Source organism: Chelon labrosus, assembly GCF_963514085.1.
Source record: "Chelon labrosus genome assembly, chromosome: 16".
Classification (NCBI taxonomy): Eukaryota; Metazoa; Chordata; class Actinopteri; order Mugiliformes; family Mugilidae; genus Chelon; species Chelon labrosus.
Window position 1 is genome coordinate 7,100,938 of NC_140349.1, and position 19,412 is coordinate 7,120,349.

Here is a 19,412-nt window from a genome sequence, read left to right on the forward strand (position 1 = left end):
ACAGCAAGTCAGTATCTTGTAATATTGTATTAATAGTTTGTTGCAACATAATAGTTACTCCATACTTAAGGAACCTTATATTGGTTTGTTATAGATTTATATTGAGGCTAATCTGAAGTAGATATTTGCTCGTTAAACACAGTATTAATCCATATCACAATGTATAAATACTCTTAGTTGCCAGTTCATTAGGTACACAAGTGAAAGCAAATTCATTTTAATATAACAGCCCTGCACTGAATGATAATTTCTTGAAGGTTATGGTATTCGGTAAAAAAGTTATACAATTACACTGTGACACTAGTACTACATGACAAATAGGAAATAGTGACTGAAGTACTGATAATCTTCTGTCATCCTGCTGGTGTCCTTAGTCTCCAGATGTCAGGCTCTATGGAGTCTGAGAGAGCTGACTCTCCGCCATCAGGCTCAGTGTCCGTTGAAGTTGTCAGCTCCATCCGTGAGCGGACAATCGCCGAGAACAGCATGGTGATCCTGCTGCAGGGCCTGAGGGGGGAAGTGACCACGGTGGACCTCAGAAACGAGAGCACGGCACGGGGACGCGTTGTCAACGTGGACGCCTTCATGAACGTACGCCTGGAGGACGTGCTGTACCGGGACCGGCGCGGTCAGCTCACCAAGCTGCAGGACCTGTTCGTCACTGGCAGGAACATCCGCTACGTTCACATCCCCGACCACGTGGACATAATGAAGACCATCCAGAGCCAGCTGGCCAAGATTCACCGCGTCCGCAACTTCGCCAGTCAAGGCGGAGGCAGGAAAGAGTACGGCCAGAAAGCCAAATGACTTTTTTTTGATTTTATAAGATGCAGAACTGAACTGAAAACTGCTCAGAGTTCAGACCAGTCTAAGAACACTTTCTTTTCTCTCAGATTTAAGGACAAGCACGAGCCTAGGTTAGTATTTTACAACATGAGGAACCACGAAATGACTCAGGATGAGAATGTAAAAGTGACTTCAGTTAAGCTAAGATATAATTATATTTTTTCTGCCTTTTTGTTGTCAACTAGAGTGAACTGTCCCTCAAAGTAAACAATATAAGAGGAACTGCTGCTTACACTGTGGCACTGATTGTTTTTAATAGACTGAAAAGGTTGGTATTCTATCTTCACTGATTATATATTGGATGGGTGATACAAGGTATTACTGAGACTTTTTTTTAACAAAAGCACATAAATAAGCTCTGCAAAATAATCTACAGATCCCTTAATATTGTTAGACAAGTAAGAAGTCAAATCCACAAAATGTAAGGACAGCATGGTGCATCCATTATTCATTGGTCCAGTTTTGATGCTTTGTAGTGGGTCAATCCAATCACAGACAATTAGACTGGGCTTCTTCTCTGAAATATGGTGAAGACGTTCAATAATCACTTCAGTACTTGAGTAAATGTCATTGATAACTTTCCTCAGTGCTCTCACCACCTGCTGGTGTACCCCACACACCAGTTTATCACTCCCCCTCGAAGCTAAGATTAAAATAAAAAGAGCTCAATTAATCCACGATCACTTCTCTCGGGAAAAGGAAACGCCTCCTTCAACTCCTGGCTGGTCCTCCTCCTTTTGGAGGATGAGAGGGAGTGGATGAGGGCTGCTCGATCTGCAGTCCAGCAGCAGTGTCAGCTCTGCTGTCACGAACACCGAGTGACCGACACTGTCCCACTGCTTTTCTGTCTGAGAAATGGGATCTTATTTTAAAGCTGGCTGACAGATCATCCAAACTCAGATCTAAAATTCTTGGAAAACGTTGTGGTTGTTGGTCAAGAGGTGCAAACCAAGGTGAGTGAGGTTCTTACCTGAGGAGATCTTATGTTTAAATATTTTTAATTTTTATGTGATCTTCATACTTTCTGGTGGGGGAACCGGCCTTTTTAAATCCTTTAACAAATACAAAGCTGCTGCTGTGAGGCAATAAACAAACCAACAAAGTAGTTTCTTTACAATACCACAGACCATAAAAGTCCTTCCAAGAGCAGCAGCTACATCATGCCTAAAATTATTAACACATATGCTGTCATCCAGCTTGTCATGTGTATCTTAATTCCAATTTTTGTTGTTAGTACACCTGACAGCAGCTTTCCTTCTGAGAGTCATCTCTTTTTTTTTTGTTTTTGTTTTTTGGCCTTTTTCTCTTATTTCCAGGAGCCTCGAGTTTCATTCTTTGACTTAAATAGGATTATCTAAGCAGGAAACGTGGGAGGGTTGAATGGGAGTACATTTTACAGAGTCCACATAAACAGCTACAGCTGCTGGGCTTTGAGTGTGTGTGTAGTTTAGTCGAGGAGTTATTGGACTTGTCTGGAATTGTTAGGTGTTAAATCTGTCTGCCCAAGAAAAAAAGGGACATTTGCCTCCCTCTGATATTTGTGCTGTGCTTCCAGCTCGGACAAACTTCAGGACAAACTTCACCACAAACTGCCTGTCAGGGAGCAATGTGGCGCTCGACATAAATATACTGTACATGATTTCATTCTGTAAGTGAGAAAACAGAAGAAGATGCTCCTGTTACCCACTCACATCCTTCTCTGTGTATAATTAAGTCCTAAAAATGTTATTTTCTTTAAACAAATCAAGACCTTTCCAGAAATTAGTGCGTGAACTGTGAACATTAAAGAGTAAAGCAGGACCCTGGACTAGATTAAACTAAATTGTCACATGACATTTGCAGTGAAACCACATTATTTGTACTGAACAAGTATTAGTAGTACTTATTTGCTTTCTTGCCAGCAGTATAGGCTACACCACTTTCAAAATATGAAGCTAGCTAGCTAATTAGCATTATTATTAAAACTAAAGAGGTCGTAAGATTCACCTACGTTGAGCAAATGTAGAGGTGAAAATTCATAGCAGTCTAATGTTAGTTAGCGTTGGTTTTTCTTTTAAAGTTTTCATGCCAACTATGTTTATGCTAACCTTACTGTCACGTTTTTATGCTAACTAGTTTTTATGTTAACCTTAGATTTAAGCCTTTCTGCCAACTGCTAACTTCTGCTAAGTTTTTAGTCTTCATGCTAACCTGAGGATCATGATGTTAACCACTTATGAGTTTTTATGCCAACCGCAGATTTTAGTCATTATATATTTTAAGTTGGAAGTTTTTATGCTAACCTACGATTCAAGTTTCAGCATTTAGCATTTATGCTAAACTAACATTGAAGGTTTTGCTAACCCATGAGTATTTATTAAGCTAAGTTTTGTGCTTTATAATGCTAACCTAAGCTAACAGACTGTATGCTAAATAGCTATTAGGCTAGTTTAGCTTTACAGAACATTGATTTAACATTGATTATAGCTAGTAAATGAACTTCTTTGTGCTGTGCTTTCAGCCAATCCAGAGAGCTTTGCGCTCTGCTTCATGATGGGCGTCTGTTTCAGGCTCTTCATGGCGCTGAGACTCCTGGTCCCCGGCATCACCTGCAGGGCTCGCCGCCACAACAGGCCTCCTCCGTCCCCTGAGACAAGGCAGCTCAAGGAGTCCAGCCAGGAAGATGAGGATGAGGATTGGGAGGAGAGCGTTGCAGAGGAGGACGGGGTGGAGTCGGACCTTTTGGGATGTCTGACTCTTGTATGTCAAGTTCAAAGAGAGTCCTTACTTTGCACTTGACATACAAGAAATTGACAAACTTGAACATCTTATATTAGCAGACAAAACTGTTACTTTTAAACGTAACTGCCAGTTAAACTTGGGATGTTCCTGGAGCCGTTTCACTTCCCATCGATAATTAGTTTAATGTTTTGCAGCTGTGAGCAGCGGGTCCACTTCATTAGTTGTTAGTAATAGGGGTAAATAGTGTGCATCACTAACAGCTTTACTTGTAACAACAATTGTAACTGCAAATAGACAGAATTTTCTCACAACCAAAGGGTAACATACTTCGGCAGCATTTAGAACAAGACTTCCTTCAGCTGAGATTGTTTTGGGAGGAGGCAGAACAAATATCATCTAAAAATACGAACAAATAACAACTTGTAACAACTAACGTTGCTGTAACAACTAAATTTGCCCTCAGGGATCAATAAAGTCTTATCTTAAGAACTGTATGGCTTAAAAATCAGTCTTAGAAACTTACAAACCTCTCCAGGGCTATGTAGTAGAAAAGAAATTATAAAATAATCTGTGGGAATAATCTGTGGGAACAGGTTGGCTAGCATCCAACATTTATTGTAAAATATAAAAATGACATAGCATATGGCGTCTTTGTTTTTCTTTGCCAATGAGGGTCAGAAATTTGAATTGTTGTACTAAATTCAACAAGTTATAAAATACAAATGACAATTAAATAGAAACAGGAAAAAAATATATTTAATTTTCTTTAATCTGTATATTACAAACAAATGCCAGAATAAATGAGTGATTTAATGGGTGTGTAGTGTATTAAATAGTTATTTGAAGATTGAATGTTAGACAAAATCAGTAAATCATATGACAACATGTTGCTATTTCATCTTTAACATTTTATTCATGTTCATAGCACCAAACACAATTCTTCAGTTTTCTTTACAACTTGATATAATCACCTTGAGTGTCAACTGTATCACTTGATTTACCCTCGAAGACAATTACGACTTCTCCATTGTGGCTCTGGCTTGATCTCTATTTGAGGAGGGATGTCTGGGAGAACAACAGGATATAAATCTATTACAGGTGCTGGTGGACTCACCAGCTCTGGTTCATGCCGTTTTGGCTGATGCGTTGGTAAGGCTGGTGTAGGTTCAGCTGATGGTTTTAAATCTTGGACCGTTTCCAGCGTTTCTGGTTCTGGTGTTGTTTGTGACTCCTGCCCAGAGTCTGGTAATGTGGGTGCAGTTGTTGTTTCTGACTCTTCCCCAGTTCCTGGTCCTGGTGTTGTTTGTGACTCCTGCTCAGAGTCTGGTAATGCGGGTGCAGTTGTTGTTTCTGACTCTTCCCCAGTTTCTGCTCCTGGTGTTGTTTGTGACTCCTGCTCAGAGTCTGGCAATGCGGGTGCAGTTGTTGTTTCTGACTCTTCCCCAGTTTCTGCTCCTGGTGTTGTTTGTGACTCCTGCTCAGAGTCTGGCAATGCGGGTGCAGTTGTTGTTTCTGACTCTTCCCCAGTTTCTGCTCCTGGTGTTGTTTGTGACTCCTGCTCAGAGTCTGGCAATGCGGGTGCAGTTGTTGTTTCTGACTCTTCCCCAGTTTCTGGTCCTGGTGTTGTTTGTGACTCCTGCTCAGAGTCTGGTAATGTGGGTGCAGTTGTTGTTTCTGACTCTTCCCCAGTTTCTGGTCCTGGTGTTGTTTGTGAATCCTGCTCAGAGTCTGGCAATGCGGGTGCAGTTGTTGTTTCTGACTCTTCCCCAGTTTGTGTTCCTGGTGTTGTTTGTGACTCCTGCTCAGAGTCTGGTAATCCGGGTGCAGTTGTTGTTTCTGACTCTTCCCCAGTTTCTGGTCCTGGTGTTGTTTGTGACTCCTGCTCAGAGTCTGGTAATCCGGGTGCAGTTGTTGTTTCTGACTCTTCCCCAGTTTCTGCTCCTGGTGTTGTTTGTGACTCCTGCTCAGAGTCCGGTAATGCGGGTGCAGTTGTTGTTTCTGACTCTTCCCCAGTTTCTGCTCCTGGTGTTGTTTGTGACTCCTGCTCAGAGTCCGGTAATGCGGGTGCAGTTGTTGTTTCTGACTCTTCCCCAGTTTCTGCTCCTGGTGTTGTTTGTGACTCCTGCTCAGAGTCCGGTAATGCGGGTGCAGTTGTTGTTTCTGACTCTTCCCCAGTTTCTGCTCCTGGTGTTGTTTGTGACTCCTGCTCAGAGTCCGGTAATGCGGGTGCAGTTGTTGTTTCTGACTCTTCCCCAGTTTCTGCTCCTGGTGTTGTTTGTGACTCCTGCTCAGAGTCCGGTAATGCGGGTGCAGTTGTTGTTTCTGACTCTTCCCCAGTTTCTGCTCCTGGTGTTGTTTGTGACTCCTGCTCAGAGTCCGGTAATGCGGGTGCAGTTGTTGTTTCTGACTCTTCCCCAGTTTCTGCTCCTGGTGTTGTTTGTGACTCCTGCTCAGAGTCCGGTAATGCGGGTGCAGTTGTTGTTTCTGACTCTTCCCCAGTTTCTGCTCCTGGTGTTGTTTGTGACTCCTGCTCAGAGTCCGGTAATGCGGGTGCAGTTGTTGTTTCTGACTCTTCCCCAGTTTCTGCTCCTGGTGTTGTTTGTGACTCCTGCTCAGAGTCCGGTAATGCGGGTGCAGTTGTTGTTTCTGACTCTTCCCCAGTTTCTGCTCCTGGTGTTGTTTGTGACTCCTGCTCAGAGTCCGGTAATGCGAGTGCAGTTGTTGTTTCTGACTCTTCCCCAGTTTCTGCTCCTGGTGTTGTTTGTGACTCCTGCTCAGAGTCCGGTAATGCGGGTGCAGTTGTTGTTTCTGACTCTTCCCCAGTTTCTGCTCCTGGTGTTGTTTGTGACTCCTGCTCAGAGTCCGGTAATGCGGGTGCAGCTGTTGTTTCTGACTCTTCCCTAGTTTCTGGTCCTGGTGTTGTTTGTGACTCCTGCTCAGAGTCCGGTAATGCGGGTGCAGCTGTTGTTTCTGACTCTTCCCTAGTTTCTGGTCCTGGTGTTGTTTGTGACTCCTGCTCAGAGTCCGGTAATGTGGGTGCAGCTGTTGTTTCTGATTCTTCCCTAGTTTCTGGTCCTGGTGTTGTTTGTGACTCCTGCTCAGAGTCTGGTAATGTGGGTGCAGCTGTTGTTTCTGACTCTTCCCTAGTTTCTGGTCCTGGTGTTGTTTGTGATTCCTGCTCAGAGTCTGGTAATGTGGGTGCAGTTGTTGTTTCCGACTCTTCCCCAGTTTCTGGTCCTGGTGTTGTTTGTGACTCCTGCTCAGAGTCTGGTAAAGTGGGTGCAGTTGTTGTTTCTGACTCTTCCCTAGTTTCTGGTCCTGGTGTTGTTTGTGACTCCTGCTCAGAGTCCGGTAATGAGGGTGCAGTTGTTGTTTCTGACTCTTCCCTAGTTTCTGGTCCTGGTGTTGTTTGTGACTCCTGCTCAGAGTCTGGTAATGTGGGTGCAGTTGTTGTTTCTGACTCTTGCACAGTTTCTGGTCCTGGTGTTGTTTGTGACTCCTGCTCAGAGTCTGGTAATGTGGGTGCAGCTGTTGTTTCTGACTCTTCCCTAGTTTCTGGTCCTGGTGTTGTTTGTGACTCCTGCTCAGAGTCTGGTAAAGTGGGTGCAGTTGTTGTTTCTGATTCTTCCCTAGTTTCTGGTCCTGGTGTTGTTTGTGACTCCTGCTCAGAGTCTGGTAATGTGGGTGCAGTTGTTGTTTCTGACTCTTCCCTAGTTTCTGGTCCTGGTGTTGTTTGTGACTCCTGCTCAGAGTCTGGTAATGTGGGTGCAGTTGTTGTTTCTGACTCTTCCCTAGTTTCTGGTCCTGGTGTTGTTTGTGACTCCTGCTCAGAGTCTGGTAATGTGGGTGCAGTTGTTGTTTCTGACTCTTCCCTAGTTTCTGGTCCTGGTGTTGTTTGTGACTCCTGCTCAGAGTCTGGTAATGTGGGTGCAGTTGTTGTTTCTGATTCTTCCCTAGTTTCTGGTCCCGGTGTTGTTTGTGACTCCTGCTCAGAGTCTGGTAATGTGGGTGCAGTTGTTGTTTCTGACTCTTGCACAGTTTCTGGTCCTGGTGTTGTTTGTGGCTCCTGCTCAGAGTCTGGTAATGTGGGTGCAGCTGTTGTTTCTGATTCTTCCCTAGTTTCTGGTCCTGGTGTTGTTTGTGACTCCTGCTCAGAGTCTGGTAATGTGGGTGCAGCTGTTGTTTCTGACTCTTGCACAGTTTCTGGTCCTGGTGTTGTTTGTGACTCCTGCCCAGAGTCTGGTAATGTGGGTGCAGTTGTTGGTTCGTTGGTCTCTGCAGTTTTTACACAGCCACATTCTTTGAGTTTAATTATGTTTTTAATAACTTCAACACTGGGAAAGTTCATGCTTAAAATACCTAAGCAACCTTCGTTTGAGGAGAATCGTTCTTTTTGCAACACTAACTTATAAATCTCCTCGTTAACCTTTTTAGCCAGTGTTTTAGGACTGCTAACAACTGAGGCGGTGGGGGTCTCAGTCAGGACAATGTGATGATGATGACAGATGTGTGCCTCCATCTGTTTAAATCTTTCTTCAATATTTCTTATTTTGTCTTTTTCAAATAAAAGTGATTTATAGTATTTTATTCCAACATTAAACGTGTCACTCTGGAGAAAAACAATTTTGTTCCTTGCATTCTTCATTTCTGGTACTGCAAACTTTGTCCATGTTCTATTTTCGTGCTTTCTAATTAAATCATTTATCAACGGCACAGCTTTGTCCTTTGAAAACCCATGTAAGTTTACTTTTAAAAGCACCGTCTCGTCTCTGTGGCCTCTCAAGAATTTGAATATTTCCCTGAGAACTTCATCAAAAGTCTTCTGCTGCCCATGCATCCAGTGACTATCCCGGATATGAACTTCTTTTTGGTGCCACCACATCCCAGCATGAACATCAAAGTACCGTATTCCAACGTTAAGTTGCTGCTTCAAAGTCCAAATCTGACATTTAACAAGAGGTATCCCATGTAATGATAAGCTTTCATGTGTTCCAGGAATGGAGATAGCAGATACTGGCGTGTCATCAGGTATCTCCTTCATCCAGTCCGTGTTATAAGAGCTTTCATTTAGATCTGGTTTGTCATTGAAACCATGTGAGTAACAGCAGGTCATTCTGATGGAAGGAAAGACATTAGACTCACTAAACAAAATCATTCTTTCAGTCAAAAAACAAATTTTTGAATAGCCTTTCAACAACAAGAAAACAATGCAACAAGTAATATTATATTGGACTTACATAGAGAAAAGCCAGAGGTAATGATAGATGTCCATAATTGGTTTGTTGGCTAATCTGTGGTCTAGAGAACTCAGGAGGATAGGATTAATCCAGATTCTTGTTGTAGAAGTTTTAACATTATTTTCTCAAGTGTCAGTTTTTCAAACCGTGCACTTGCCCCGAGAAGCTTTCAACATGTCTGTGACAATTTGCAACTGTCTCACCTGCAATGAGCTGCCGTCACAGGGAGCATAAAGATAAACCCTCATTTGCATGTTTGTACGTCTAATCTTTTATTTAGAATGAGCCAGACAGAGAGAGACAAAGAAGGAGACATTGTGAAAGTGGTGAGCGTATAATAAAATGTGGCTTTAGGGTTGGTCTGGGAGTTACGTGAGTCGGTTTAGCTGGATATCCTTTACATACACTGCATGTAAGAGTCTTCACTACAGTCCCTATTACTGCAGCACATATCAACATAGAGAACACTACTGCCTAGTACTGGATTGAGTTTTTTTCATTTTATTTTTTATTTTTTGTTTTGGTTTGGGTTTTGCACCATTAGGGTCAAATCAAAAGAACTGGTTGTATTGCCTGTTTGTATGTCAAACCCATGAGGACAAGCCAAGACAAGCAAAATAATTCACATTTACCAAAGCTACAGCTAGCAGCCAACTAGCTTAGCATAAATACTGAAACCAGAACCAAACAGCAAGCCTGGCTCTGTTATACAACTCGCCTGCCACCAAAAAAAAACCCAATAAAACGATAACTTGCTGCGTGTTATCAAGTCCAGGTACAATGACTTCCTAGTACCTTGTTTTCCCTATGAGATTACTTGGCATGACCCCAGTCTATGAAGTGAACATAACTACTTAGGGTTTGTTGCTCAGTGTTTGAGTGTGTGTGTTGGTGGGGGGTGAGGGTTTGAACAGTTTTCTTCATTTGCTTTTTCTCTGAAAAACCCTGAACTCATTAATGTACAAGTGTTTATCAACCAATGGGAAGTAGCAAAGACTGACGGGGCTGGGTTTTTTCTTTACTTAAAAAGAATATCTCTTAACTTTTGAGCAAGTTCTTGTGAACTTGTACAACTCTTGGTAATTTTGGTTGAATCGATGAGACAAGAGTTACATACAGAACAATGGTCGACGAGTTTTAAAGGTAAAAGGCGTCAACTAACGTCTTTACTCAGAATTCGACTTTCAGTCAGTGAACGAGGAACTGAATTGTTGTCAACTCTTGACCTGCCCTCCGAAATAAGAAGCAGATCTAAGTGTATTTCCAGGACATTGGTATTTTTGGGCTTGGTGTTTAATGAGTTGGTGGGAACAGGCATTTTCAGCACTGACATTGTGATGCACTGCAGTACTCATTTGCATTCTGTGGTCGGTTGTACAGTCTTGACACGTCATCCTTATCCCGGCCAATACGCTTGGGTTTGACCAATGCTGATCCTCTTCCTAGCCACCTGTTGCATCTTGGTGGGGAACATTATCTGCAAGAAGCATGATCAAGTCACAAAACAGTAATCAATGGTAATTTACTACAGGAGGAATCAGATAATTGCCTTGAAATGATGAGACCTTTGCTTTTGATCTGCAAACACCTCAATTCCTTCTAATACCTGATTCTGAACCAGCTTTTGCCAGCAGGAGTTAATCCCTTCTCAGGTCTTTGCAAGATGTCTGTGAGAACTCTCCCCTTGGTTTTCATTAATCTCGGTGGAGAGATGCTTTACATACTGGACCAATGCCTGCGAGCTCTCAACACGTCACAGGATAATTCAGAGAAAGGTAGAGGTGGCTGACAGGCTTGGTAGGTAGGTGTGTTTAGCTCCCACTCATCCCTCTCCGTGACGAATTATTATTAGTTATGGTAATAATTTGATCAAAATAGAAAAATATGCCAGAAGAAGTGGACAATTAGCTAATAGACTAAAATAGGAATGCTAACTGATACATCAGCTAGCTAGTCACGGAGCTAAAGGCAATGTAGCTAAATCTTAAAGTTTCTTAATCCTTGGTTTGTAATTGCAAAGCAGCGTGTAAAATATTATTAATCTAATTTCGATTTTTATTACACAACAATAGTAGGCTAAAATGTGATAGAGGGGAAAACCTGAAGCTAGCTAAATTCTTGCTAATGGTAACGAGCTAAGCAGAGTAGAGCTAACTGCCATTTTAGTTTTTGACTTCAGTTTTGTGTGTTTTACATTCAAATGAAATATTGGATTTAAATGTATTAAATGTATTAATACTGACTGATTTAAGGACTTATTTAATGTTTAATTAGCAACTTTAATAATAGGCTACTCTCAAAAATAATGCCGGACACACTACTACTAGCAATGATCAGAATATAGTTTATTTTACTATACTGAACAACAGTTATGGCTAAACTACATTTATACTGTGATAACTGCCTGGGATATCAATATTTCTGGTTTTAATGAACAGTTAATGAACGTTGCTAACTCGGCTGGCGCACGCCTCCATCATGAGGCTGAACCCAGCCGGCATGGACAGGGTACAAGCATCAACATCTTCTTCACTCTTTTGTTAGTCCCAGTGAAAGAAGGGTGGTTTTCATACAGACTTGTGAAATCAATGAACTCTACCCTGTTTTAAGGTAGCGCCCTCGGCTACTACAAAGGAGTGAAATTTGAGGTGTAAATACGTTGCGTATTACTGCAGAGATTGATATGATATGCATGCCATACTGCTACAATAAAGTGATATACAGTATATCCACTGTCAGATGAAGAAAGAGCCTTGGTAAATAAAACATATTACACAAAGAAATGACTGTTCTCGGGAAAGAACTTGCAAAAACTGTTGGACAACTAGCTAAATCAAGCATCAGCTGGCTAGTCACGTAGCTAAAGTCACATAGCTAAAGTCACGTAGCTAAAGTCAAGTAGCTAAAGCTAAAAATTTCTTCTTTAGTCTCTAATTGTAAAACAGTTTGTAAATGAATTATTATTAATCTATCTAATCTAATTCTATTTGACCAGGTAAAAGTTTGAGATAAAGTTTTTGAGTTATTTTGAGCGAACTTCAAAATAACATCTGCTACTTCCATGTTTAAATTCGGTCTAAAATCTTAATATTAATGTTTTTCTAGTCACAAATCAATAACAACATTTAGAGAAAGCTATTAAAAAGTAAAAATTGTTTGGTTTGTCATGTCAAGTTTGACTTGTCTTTGTTTCCTTTTTTTCCACCTATAGCTTTACGAACTGATGATCATGGCTTTCAAATATCAGGTCTTCCTTTGCCCACGGCCAAAAGATCTGTTGCTCATCTCGTACAATCACATAGATACCATCAAGGAATTTGTAAAAGACACGCCTGTGGTTGTGAATCAAGTGAATGAAACACACAGGAAAATCATTGAGGTATTGTTCAGACAATTGTCTCTGAATAAACTACCTAACACTGTTTAGAGAAGTTGAAATCTCTGACACACATTATCCTTAACACAGTAGACTGCACTGTCTGTACTGTAAGGTCCATACTCTAGATTCCAGCAGTCAGTTCTTATCATCTGTCTTTACCTCCTGTATAACCAGTTAAGATAAGATAAGATAAGATAATAAGATAAGATAATACTTTATTGTCTGTTACACAAGGTTACAGAAAATTGTCTTTTACAAGGCTCCAGTCACAAGAAAAACATTCACACAGACATATACAAACAGGACATGGGGTGTTGAGGTATCAGCTGACTGTGGTGTTCATTTTGTGCTGTTCAGTATGGCTATTGCAGAGGGGATGAAGGATTTCTTGTAGATGTTTTTACGGGCCAGTGGTACATTAAAACGCCTGCCTGATGGTTGTAGCTGGAAGGAGTAATGGAGGGGGTGGGAGGGGTCCTCTGTGATCAGGTTGGCTTTTCTGATCACAGAGCGGCTGTACAGCTCAGATAGGGGGATTTGGGGGGAGCCAGTTATTTTGGCAGCATGATTCACTATGCGTGACAGTCTTGTTTCGTGTTTGATGGTGAGTTGGTTGTACCAGGAAGAGATATTAAAAGTGAGAACTGATTCGATGAGGGGGCGGTAAACCAAGTTTAACACCTGAGTTTCCTGAGCAGGTGGAGACGTTGTTGTGCTTTTTTGTATGTTGTGTCTGTGTGTTGTCATTTTCCTGACGTAGGTGTACTCATCTTTATCAGAAGGTGAATTCCAGCTTCTCAGACAGACGCTGCTCATATTTTTTCAAGACATGAATATTCGAGTGAGTCTTCAAAATCACTCTGAAACAAGTCAGATTAAAATACAACATTAAAGTGATTATTTAATTTGATCTCCTTTTTGTCTCAGGCACCGAGGGGGGGCATGTCCCCTGTACTTTTTCAAAAGGCCGTTTTGGTCCCCTGCAGTTTTTACCATCCTGAAACAATGTTGTGGTATAGTAAACAGAGACATGTCAAGCACTAGGACCAAACGGAAAACGGCCGCTCAAGCTAAAGCCTGTTTCCGCCCACAAGCTCCTCCATTGGCTCTGCCGTTTCTTGTGTGATTGCCCGTCCCCGCTGTCACTCCACCTTGCTTGCACACCTGTCTGCGAATCTGCGGTCAGGAGTCCTTATTAATCTGCAGCTGCTACTGTAAATTGGGCGTTTGTTCTGCCTGGATCACGTCAGCTAGCAGGATTGTAATATCAGAGGTTTCATTTACATTAACATTTGAATCGGTGTCCATGTGTGCATGTGCGTGCGTGCGTGTGTAAGTGTGTTTGGTAATTAGGCGAAGCCAGGATGTCTAAAAAAGTGGACATAAGAGACTTCTTTAGAAGTCAAAGTGTAAATTACTCAAAGAAATGCGTTACAGCCATCCTGCAACACCTTCACTGGCTCCCAATAAAGCAGCATATCCACTTCAAGATCCTCCTCATCATTTACAAAGCTCTCAATAATCTTGTAAAGTGTATTAGTTCTATTGAAAGTGCTGAATGTATTATTATTATTGTTATTATTAAAAAAGGGAAAAATACAATATATACAAATGTGATTTTATACATCCAAACTCATAATTGTGAAACTGCGTTATTTCCTCTATAACCGTATCATCAAAATTGATGATTGTTGCACCCCTGATTGTCCCACTGTTGATGTCATGCATCCTGAGTTGGAGTGAAGTTGACTAACAAGGTGAAACACAGAATTGGGTGATAATGTTTTGCTACATGCTTTACAACCAGTGAAACCAGAAAAGGGAACATTAAACTTAAAAGTAGCTAGTAGAAAACTAGAAGAACTACTAGCCCTACTAGAAAAAACGGTGAACTGAAAGATTAGAGTTTTATTAAAAATACTTGTGTCTCCCCCCACCTCTGAAATCAAAATTTCATCCTTGGTCTCAGGTGTCCCTTTTCCTAAAAATTAAAATCCAAAATCCCAACGGACGTTTTGCGATGGCGCCTGCAGGCCCGGTGCCTCATGGGATTGATGTTCCGGGACTTATTAGGTATGATGTGAAATAAATTCAGTCAAATACAATCAGATAATGTAACATTAATCCTGTCCAGCTTTTCTAGCTTGCATCTTTGTTAGTGTGGCTATTGCATCATTTACATGCAACCAGTCCAACACCTTCCCTTCATTTTTGGCACCAGACGTGGCTGCATTGAAATGTCTAGATCAGTGTTGTCAAACTTATATTAATTCAGGTGCCACATACAGTCAAATTTGATGTCAAGCGGGCCGGACCACTAACATAATAGCATAAAAACCTATTAAAAACGACAACTCCACACCCTGGACAGGTCTCCATTTAAAGGCTCCACTGAGATGACAACATGTCTGAATTTGAAAGTTTTCCTCATATTTGGTTGTATTTCCTCTGACAACAAGAATAATCTAAACCGTCATCTTCCTGTTCCCACAGGACGTTTGACAGTAAGGGCAGAGAGGTGAGACGACGTGAGTTCCCCACTGGAGGAAGTTACACCAGCCCCATCAGAGAGGGGTCTTTTGAGCTGTATGGAGACAGAGTGATCAGACTGGGCATGAACATGTATGTATATATATGGGAATCATGAATGATGCACACATGCTGACAAACATGTGGGTGACAGTGCTTGGTTTTCTTTAATTAAAGGTACACAGCGGACCATCCAGAGGAGACACACACAACCAAGACCCCCTCTGTTAAGGTAATAATGGGGATTATTCATTGCTGACATTTGGAGTTTGGCGAAATTCCTTCAGACTTCAGATTCTGCTTTATGTTAAGATTAGGTTGATGAATTAAATTGTAACTTTCAAGCCAACAACTCCACTGTTCCCGCTCACTCTTAGAGGTTAAATCTAAGCAGACATGTACATTTAAGAGTAGCTAGAGAAGTCATAAACACAAATGATTGAAGTTATACCACTCACAGTTCACCTCCAGGATATTGTGCAGGCTGGCACACTATCACGCTGGTTTACTGTAACTATGGCGTTGCCACTCATACCTGAGTGGGCCTGTTTTATAGTAATGTGTAATCTCCCCTGCTCACCTTTCCTTCATCCTGCTGCAGTCAGACGAAACACGCAACCTTCTGGCCAAGGAGGAGCTCAACCTGCTGGCTCGTCTGATGGGTAGCATGAAGGCAGAGAACATGCCCGAAGCTGAAGCTGGCTTTAGGATCAACCTGTTTAACACAGACCAGGAGGAGGAGGAGGAGGAGGAGGAGTGAGTTGGTTCTTTTTTTCTAAATAAAATCACGCTGTGTCTACGTCAACTTAACATTTCACTGAATATAGAAATAGAAATTCATAGCAGTCTAATGTTTAAAGTTTTCATGCCAACTTAGGATTTTAGCATTTTTGCTAACAGAATTTGTATTATGTTTATGCTAACCTTACTGTCACGTTTTTATGCTAACTAGTTTTTATGTTAACCTTAGATTTAAGCCTTTCTGCCAACTGCTAACTTCTGCTAAGTTTTTAGTCTTCATGCTAACCTGAGGATCATGATGTTAACCACTTATGAGTTTTTATGCCAACTGCGGATTTTAGTTTTTATGCTATATTTTAAGATGGAAGTTTTTATGCTAACCTAAGATTCAAGGTTTATGCTAACCTAATTTTGGAACGTTTATGCTAAAGCAACATTGAAGGTTTTGCTAACCCATGAGTATTTATGTCAACCTAAGTTTTGTGCTTTAATGCTAACCTAAGCTAACAGACTGTATGCTAAATAGCTATAAGGCTAGTTTAGCTTTACAGAACATTAATTTAACATTGATTATAGCTAGTAAATTAACTTCTTTGTGCTGTGCTTTCAGCCAAACCAGAGAGCTGTGTGCTCTTCTTCATGATAGGTGTCTGTTTCGGGCTCTTCATGGCGCTGAGCCTCCTGGTCGCCGGCATCACCTGCAGGGCTCGCCGCCCCAACAGGCCTCCTCCGTCCCCTGAGAGAAGGCAGCTCAAGGAGTCCAGCCAGGAAGATGAGGACGAGGATGAGGAGGAGAGCGTTGCAGAGGAGGACAGGGTGGAGTCGGACGTCCCAAAAGCACTGACTCTCTTTGCACTACAAGAAATGAACAAACTTGGACATCTTATATTAGCAGACAAAACTGTTACTTTTAAACGTAACTGCCAGTTAAACTTCGGATGTTCCTGGAGCCGTTTCACTTCCCATCCATAATTAGTTTAATGTTTTGCAGCTGTGAGCAGCGGGTCCACTTCATTAGTGGGTAGTAACGGGTTGTAAATAGTGTGCATCACTTACAGCTTTACTTTTACCAATTTTGGTACAACTTTATTAATGCTTTATGCATCAATAATGAATTCCCAACAATTGTAACTGCAATTAGACAGGATTTTCTCACAACCAAAGGGTAACATACTTCTACAGTGTTAAGAACAAGACTTCCTTCAGCCGAGATTGTTTTGGGAGGAGGCAGAACAAATATCATTTAAACATACGAACAAATAACATCTTGTAACAACTAAATTTGCCCTCAGGGATCAATAAAGTCTTATCTGAAGAACTGTATGGCTTAAAAATCAGTCTCAGAAACTTACAAACCTCTCCAGGGCTATATAGTAGAAAAAAATAAAATAACTGAGAATCTGTGGGAACAGGTTGGCTAGCATCCAACATTTATTGTAAAATATAAAAATGACATAGCATATGGCGTCTTTGTTTTTCTTTGCCAAAGAAGGTCAGGAATTTGAATTGTTGGACTAAATTCAACAAGTTATAAAATATAAATGACAATTAAATAGAAACAGGAAAAAAATATATATATTTAATTTTCTTATTGTATGTTACAAACAAATGCCAGAATAAATGTGTGATTTAATGGGTGTGTAGTGTATTAAATAGCTATTTGAAGATTGAATGTTAGACAAAATCAGTAAATCATATGACAACATGTTGCTATTTAATCTTTAACATTTTATTCATGTTCATGGCACCAAACACAATTCTTCAGTTTTCTTTACAACTTGATATAATCACCTTGAGTGTTAACTGTATCACTTGATTTACCCTCGAAGACAATTACGACTTCTCCATTGTGGCTCTGGCTTGATCTCTATTTGAGGAGGGATGTTTGGGAGAAAAGGATATAAATCTATTACAGGTGTTGGTGGACTCACCAGCTGTGGTTCATGCCGTTTTGGCTGATGCGTTGTTAAGGCTGGTGTAGGTTCAGTTGATGGTTTTAAATCTTGGACCGTTTCCAGCGTTTCTGGTTCTGGTGATGTGGGTGTAGGTGTTTCTGAATGTTCCACAGTTCCTGGCGTTTCTGGTGTTGTTTGTGAATCCTGCCCATGTCCCGGTGATGTGGGTGCAGGTGTTTCTGAATGTTCCACAGTTCCTGGCGTTTCTGGTGTTGTTTGTGAATCCTGCCCATGTCCCGGTGATGTGGGTGCAGGTGTTTCTGAATGTTCCACAGTTCCTGGCGTTTCTGGTGTTGTTTGTGAATCCTGCCCATCTCCCGGTGATGTGGGTGCAGGTGTTTCTGAATGTTCCACAGTTCCTGGCGTTTCTGGTGTTGTTTGTGAATCCTGCCCATGTCCCGGTGATGTGGGTGCAGGTGTTTCTGAATGTTCCACAGTTCCTGGCGTTTCTGGTGTTGTTTGTGAATCCTGCCCATCTCCCGGTGATGTGGGTGCAGGTGTTTCTGAATGTTCCACAGTTCCTGGCGTTTCTGGTGTTGTTTGTGAATCCTGCCCATGTCCCGGTGATGTGGGTGCAGGTGTTTCTGAATGTTCCACAGTTCCTGGCGTTTCTGGTGTTGTTTGTGAATCCTGCCCATGTCCCGGTGATGTGGGTGCAGGTGTTTCTGAATGTTCCACAGTTCCTGGCGTTTCTGGTGTTGTTTGTGAATCCTGCCCATGTCCCGGTGATGTGGGTGCAGGTGTTTCTGAATGTTCCACAGTTCCTGGCGTTTCTGGTGTTGTTTGTGAATCCTGCCCATGTCCCGGTGATGTGGGTGCAGGTGTTTCTGAATGTTCCACAGTTCCTGGCGTTTCTGGTGTTGTTTGTGAATCCTGCCCATGTCCCGGTGATGTGGGTGCAGGTATTTCTGAATGTTCCACAGTTCCTGGCGTTTCTGGTGTTGTTTGTGAATCCTGCCCATCCCCCGGTGATGTGGGTGCAGGTGTTTCTGAATGTTCCACTGTTCCTGGCATTTCTGGTGTTGTTTGTGAATCCTGCCCATCTCCCGGTGATGTGGGTGCAGGTGTTTCTGAATGTTCCACAGTTCCTGGCGTTTCTGGTGTTGTTTGTGAATCCTGCCCATGTCCCGGTGATGTGGGTGCAGGTGTTTCTGAATGTTCCACAGTTCCTGGCGTTTCTGGTGTTGTTTGTGAATCCTGCCCATGTCCCGGTGATGTGGGTGCAGGTGTTTCTGAATGTTCCACAGTTCCTGGCATTTCTGGTGTTGTTTGTGAATCCTGCCCAGAGTCTGGTGATGTGGGTGCAGGTCTTGTTTCTGAATGTTGCACAGTTCCTGGCATTTCTGGTGTTGTTTCTGACTCTTCCACAGTTCCTGGTTCTGGTGTTGTTTGTGAATCCTGCCCAGGTTTTGGTAATATGGGTACAGTTGTTGGTTCTGAATTTTGCACAGTCCCTGGCATTTTTGGTACAGTATTTGCAGTTTTTCCACAGCCACATTGTTTGAGTTGAATTATGTTTTTAATAAGATCAGCACTGGGAAAGTTCATGCTTAAAATACCTAAGCAACCTTGGTTTGAGTAGCGTTGTTTTCGTCCCCTCACTAAGGTATAAATCTTCTCGTTAACTTTTTTAGCCAGTGTTTCAAGACTGCTAAAAAATGAGGCGGTGGGGGTCTCAGTCAGGACAATATGAGGAAGACAGATGTGTTTCTCCATCTGTTTAAGTCTTTCTTCAATACTACTTCTTTTTGTTTTTTCAAATAAAAGTGATTCATGGTATTTTATTCCAACATTAAACTTGTCACTCTGGAGAAAAACTATTTTGTTCCTTGCCTTCTTCATTTCTGGTACTGCCCCCTTTGTCCATATTCTATTTTTGTACTTTCCAATTAAATTCTTTATCAACTGCACACCTGTGTCCTGAAAAAACCTATGTAAGGTTACTTTCAAAAGCACCGTCTCGTCTCTGTGGTCTCCCAAGAATTTGAATATTTTCCTGAGAAC

General features: G+C 41.7%; 3 protein-coding genes across 4 annotated transcripts in view; all 3 read left to right on the plus strand.

The window, feature by feature from the left end:
- LOC311501749 (U7 snRNA-associated Sm-like protein LSm10) overlaps positions 1-1,466 on the plus strand; it is a 30,507-nt gene extending 29,041 nt beyond the window's left edge. For both annotated transcript variants that reach the window (XM_084563736.1, XM_084563735.1), the window contains exon 2: positions 375-1,466. In XM_084563736.1, coding sequence (XP_084419862.1) covers positions 382-807 — 426 coding nt within the window. In that variant the 5' untranslated portion in view covers positions 375-381 and the 3' untranslated portion in view covers positions 808-1,466. The remainder of the gene's footprint in view (positions 1-374) is intronic.
- A 171-nt stretch (positions 1,467-1,637) lies between these two features.
- Positions 1,638-19,412, plus strand: part of eva1bb (eva-1 homolog Bb (C. elegans)) — a 40,949-nt gene continuing 23,174 nt past the window's right edge. Inside the window, exon 1 of the mRNA XM_084562642.1 lies at positions 1,638-1,799. The gene's annotated coding sequence lies outside the window, so the exon portion shown is untranslated. The remainder of the gene's footprint in view (positions 1,800-19,412) is intronic.
- On the plus strand, positions 3,379-16,126 carry LOC311500972 (protein OSCP1-like; the record flags this gene model as incomplete). Its single annotated transcript, XM_084562611.1, has 8 exons — positions 3,379-3,585; positions 11,259-11,312; positions 12,016-12,183; positions 12,944-13,024; positions 14,153-14,256; positions 14,677-14,805; positions 14,890-14,944; positions 15,314-16,126. 8 exons carry the CDS (start codon positions 3,379-3,381, stop codon positions 15,470-15,472), a joined length of 957 nt encoding a protein of 318 aa, XP_084418737.1. The 3' UTR covers positions 15,473-16,126.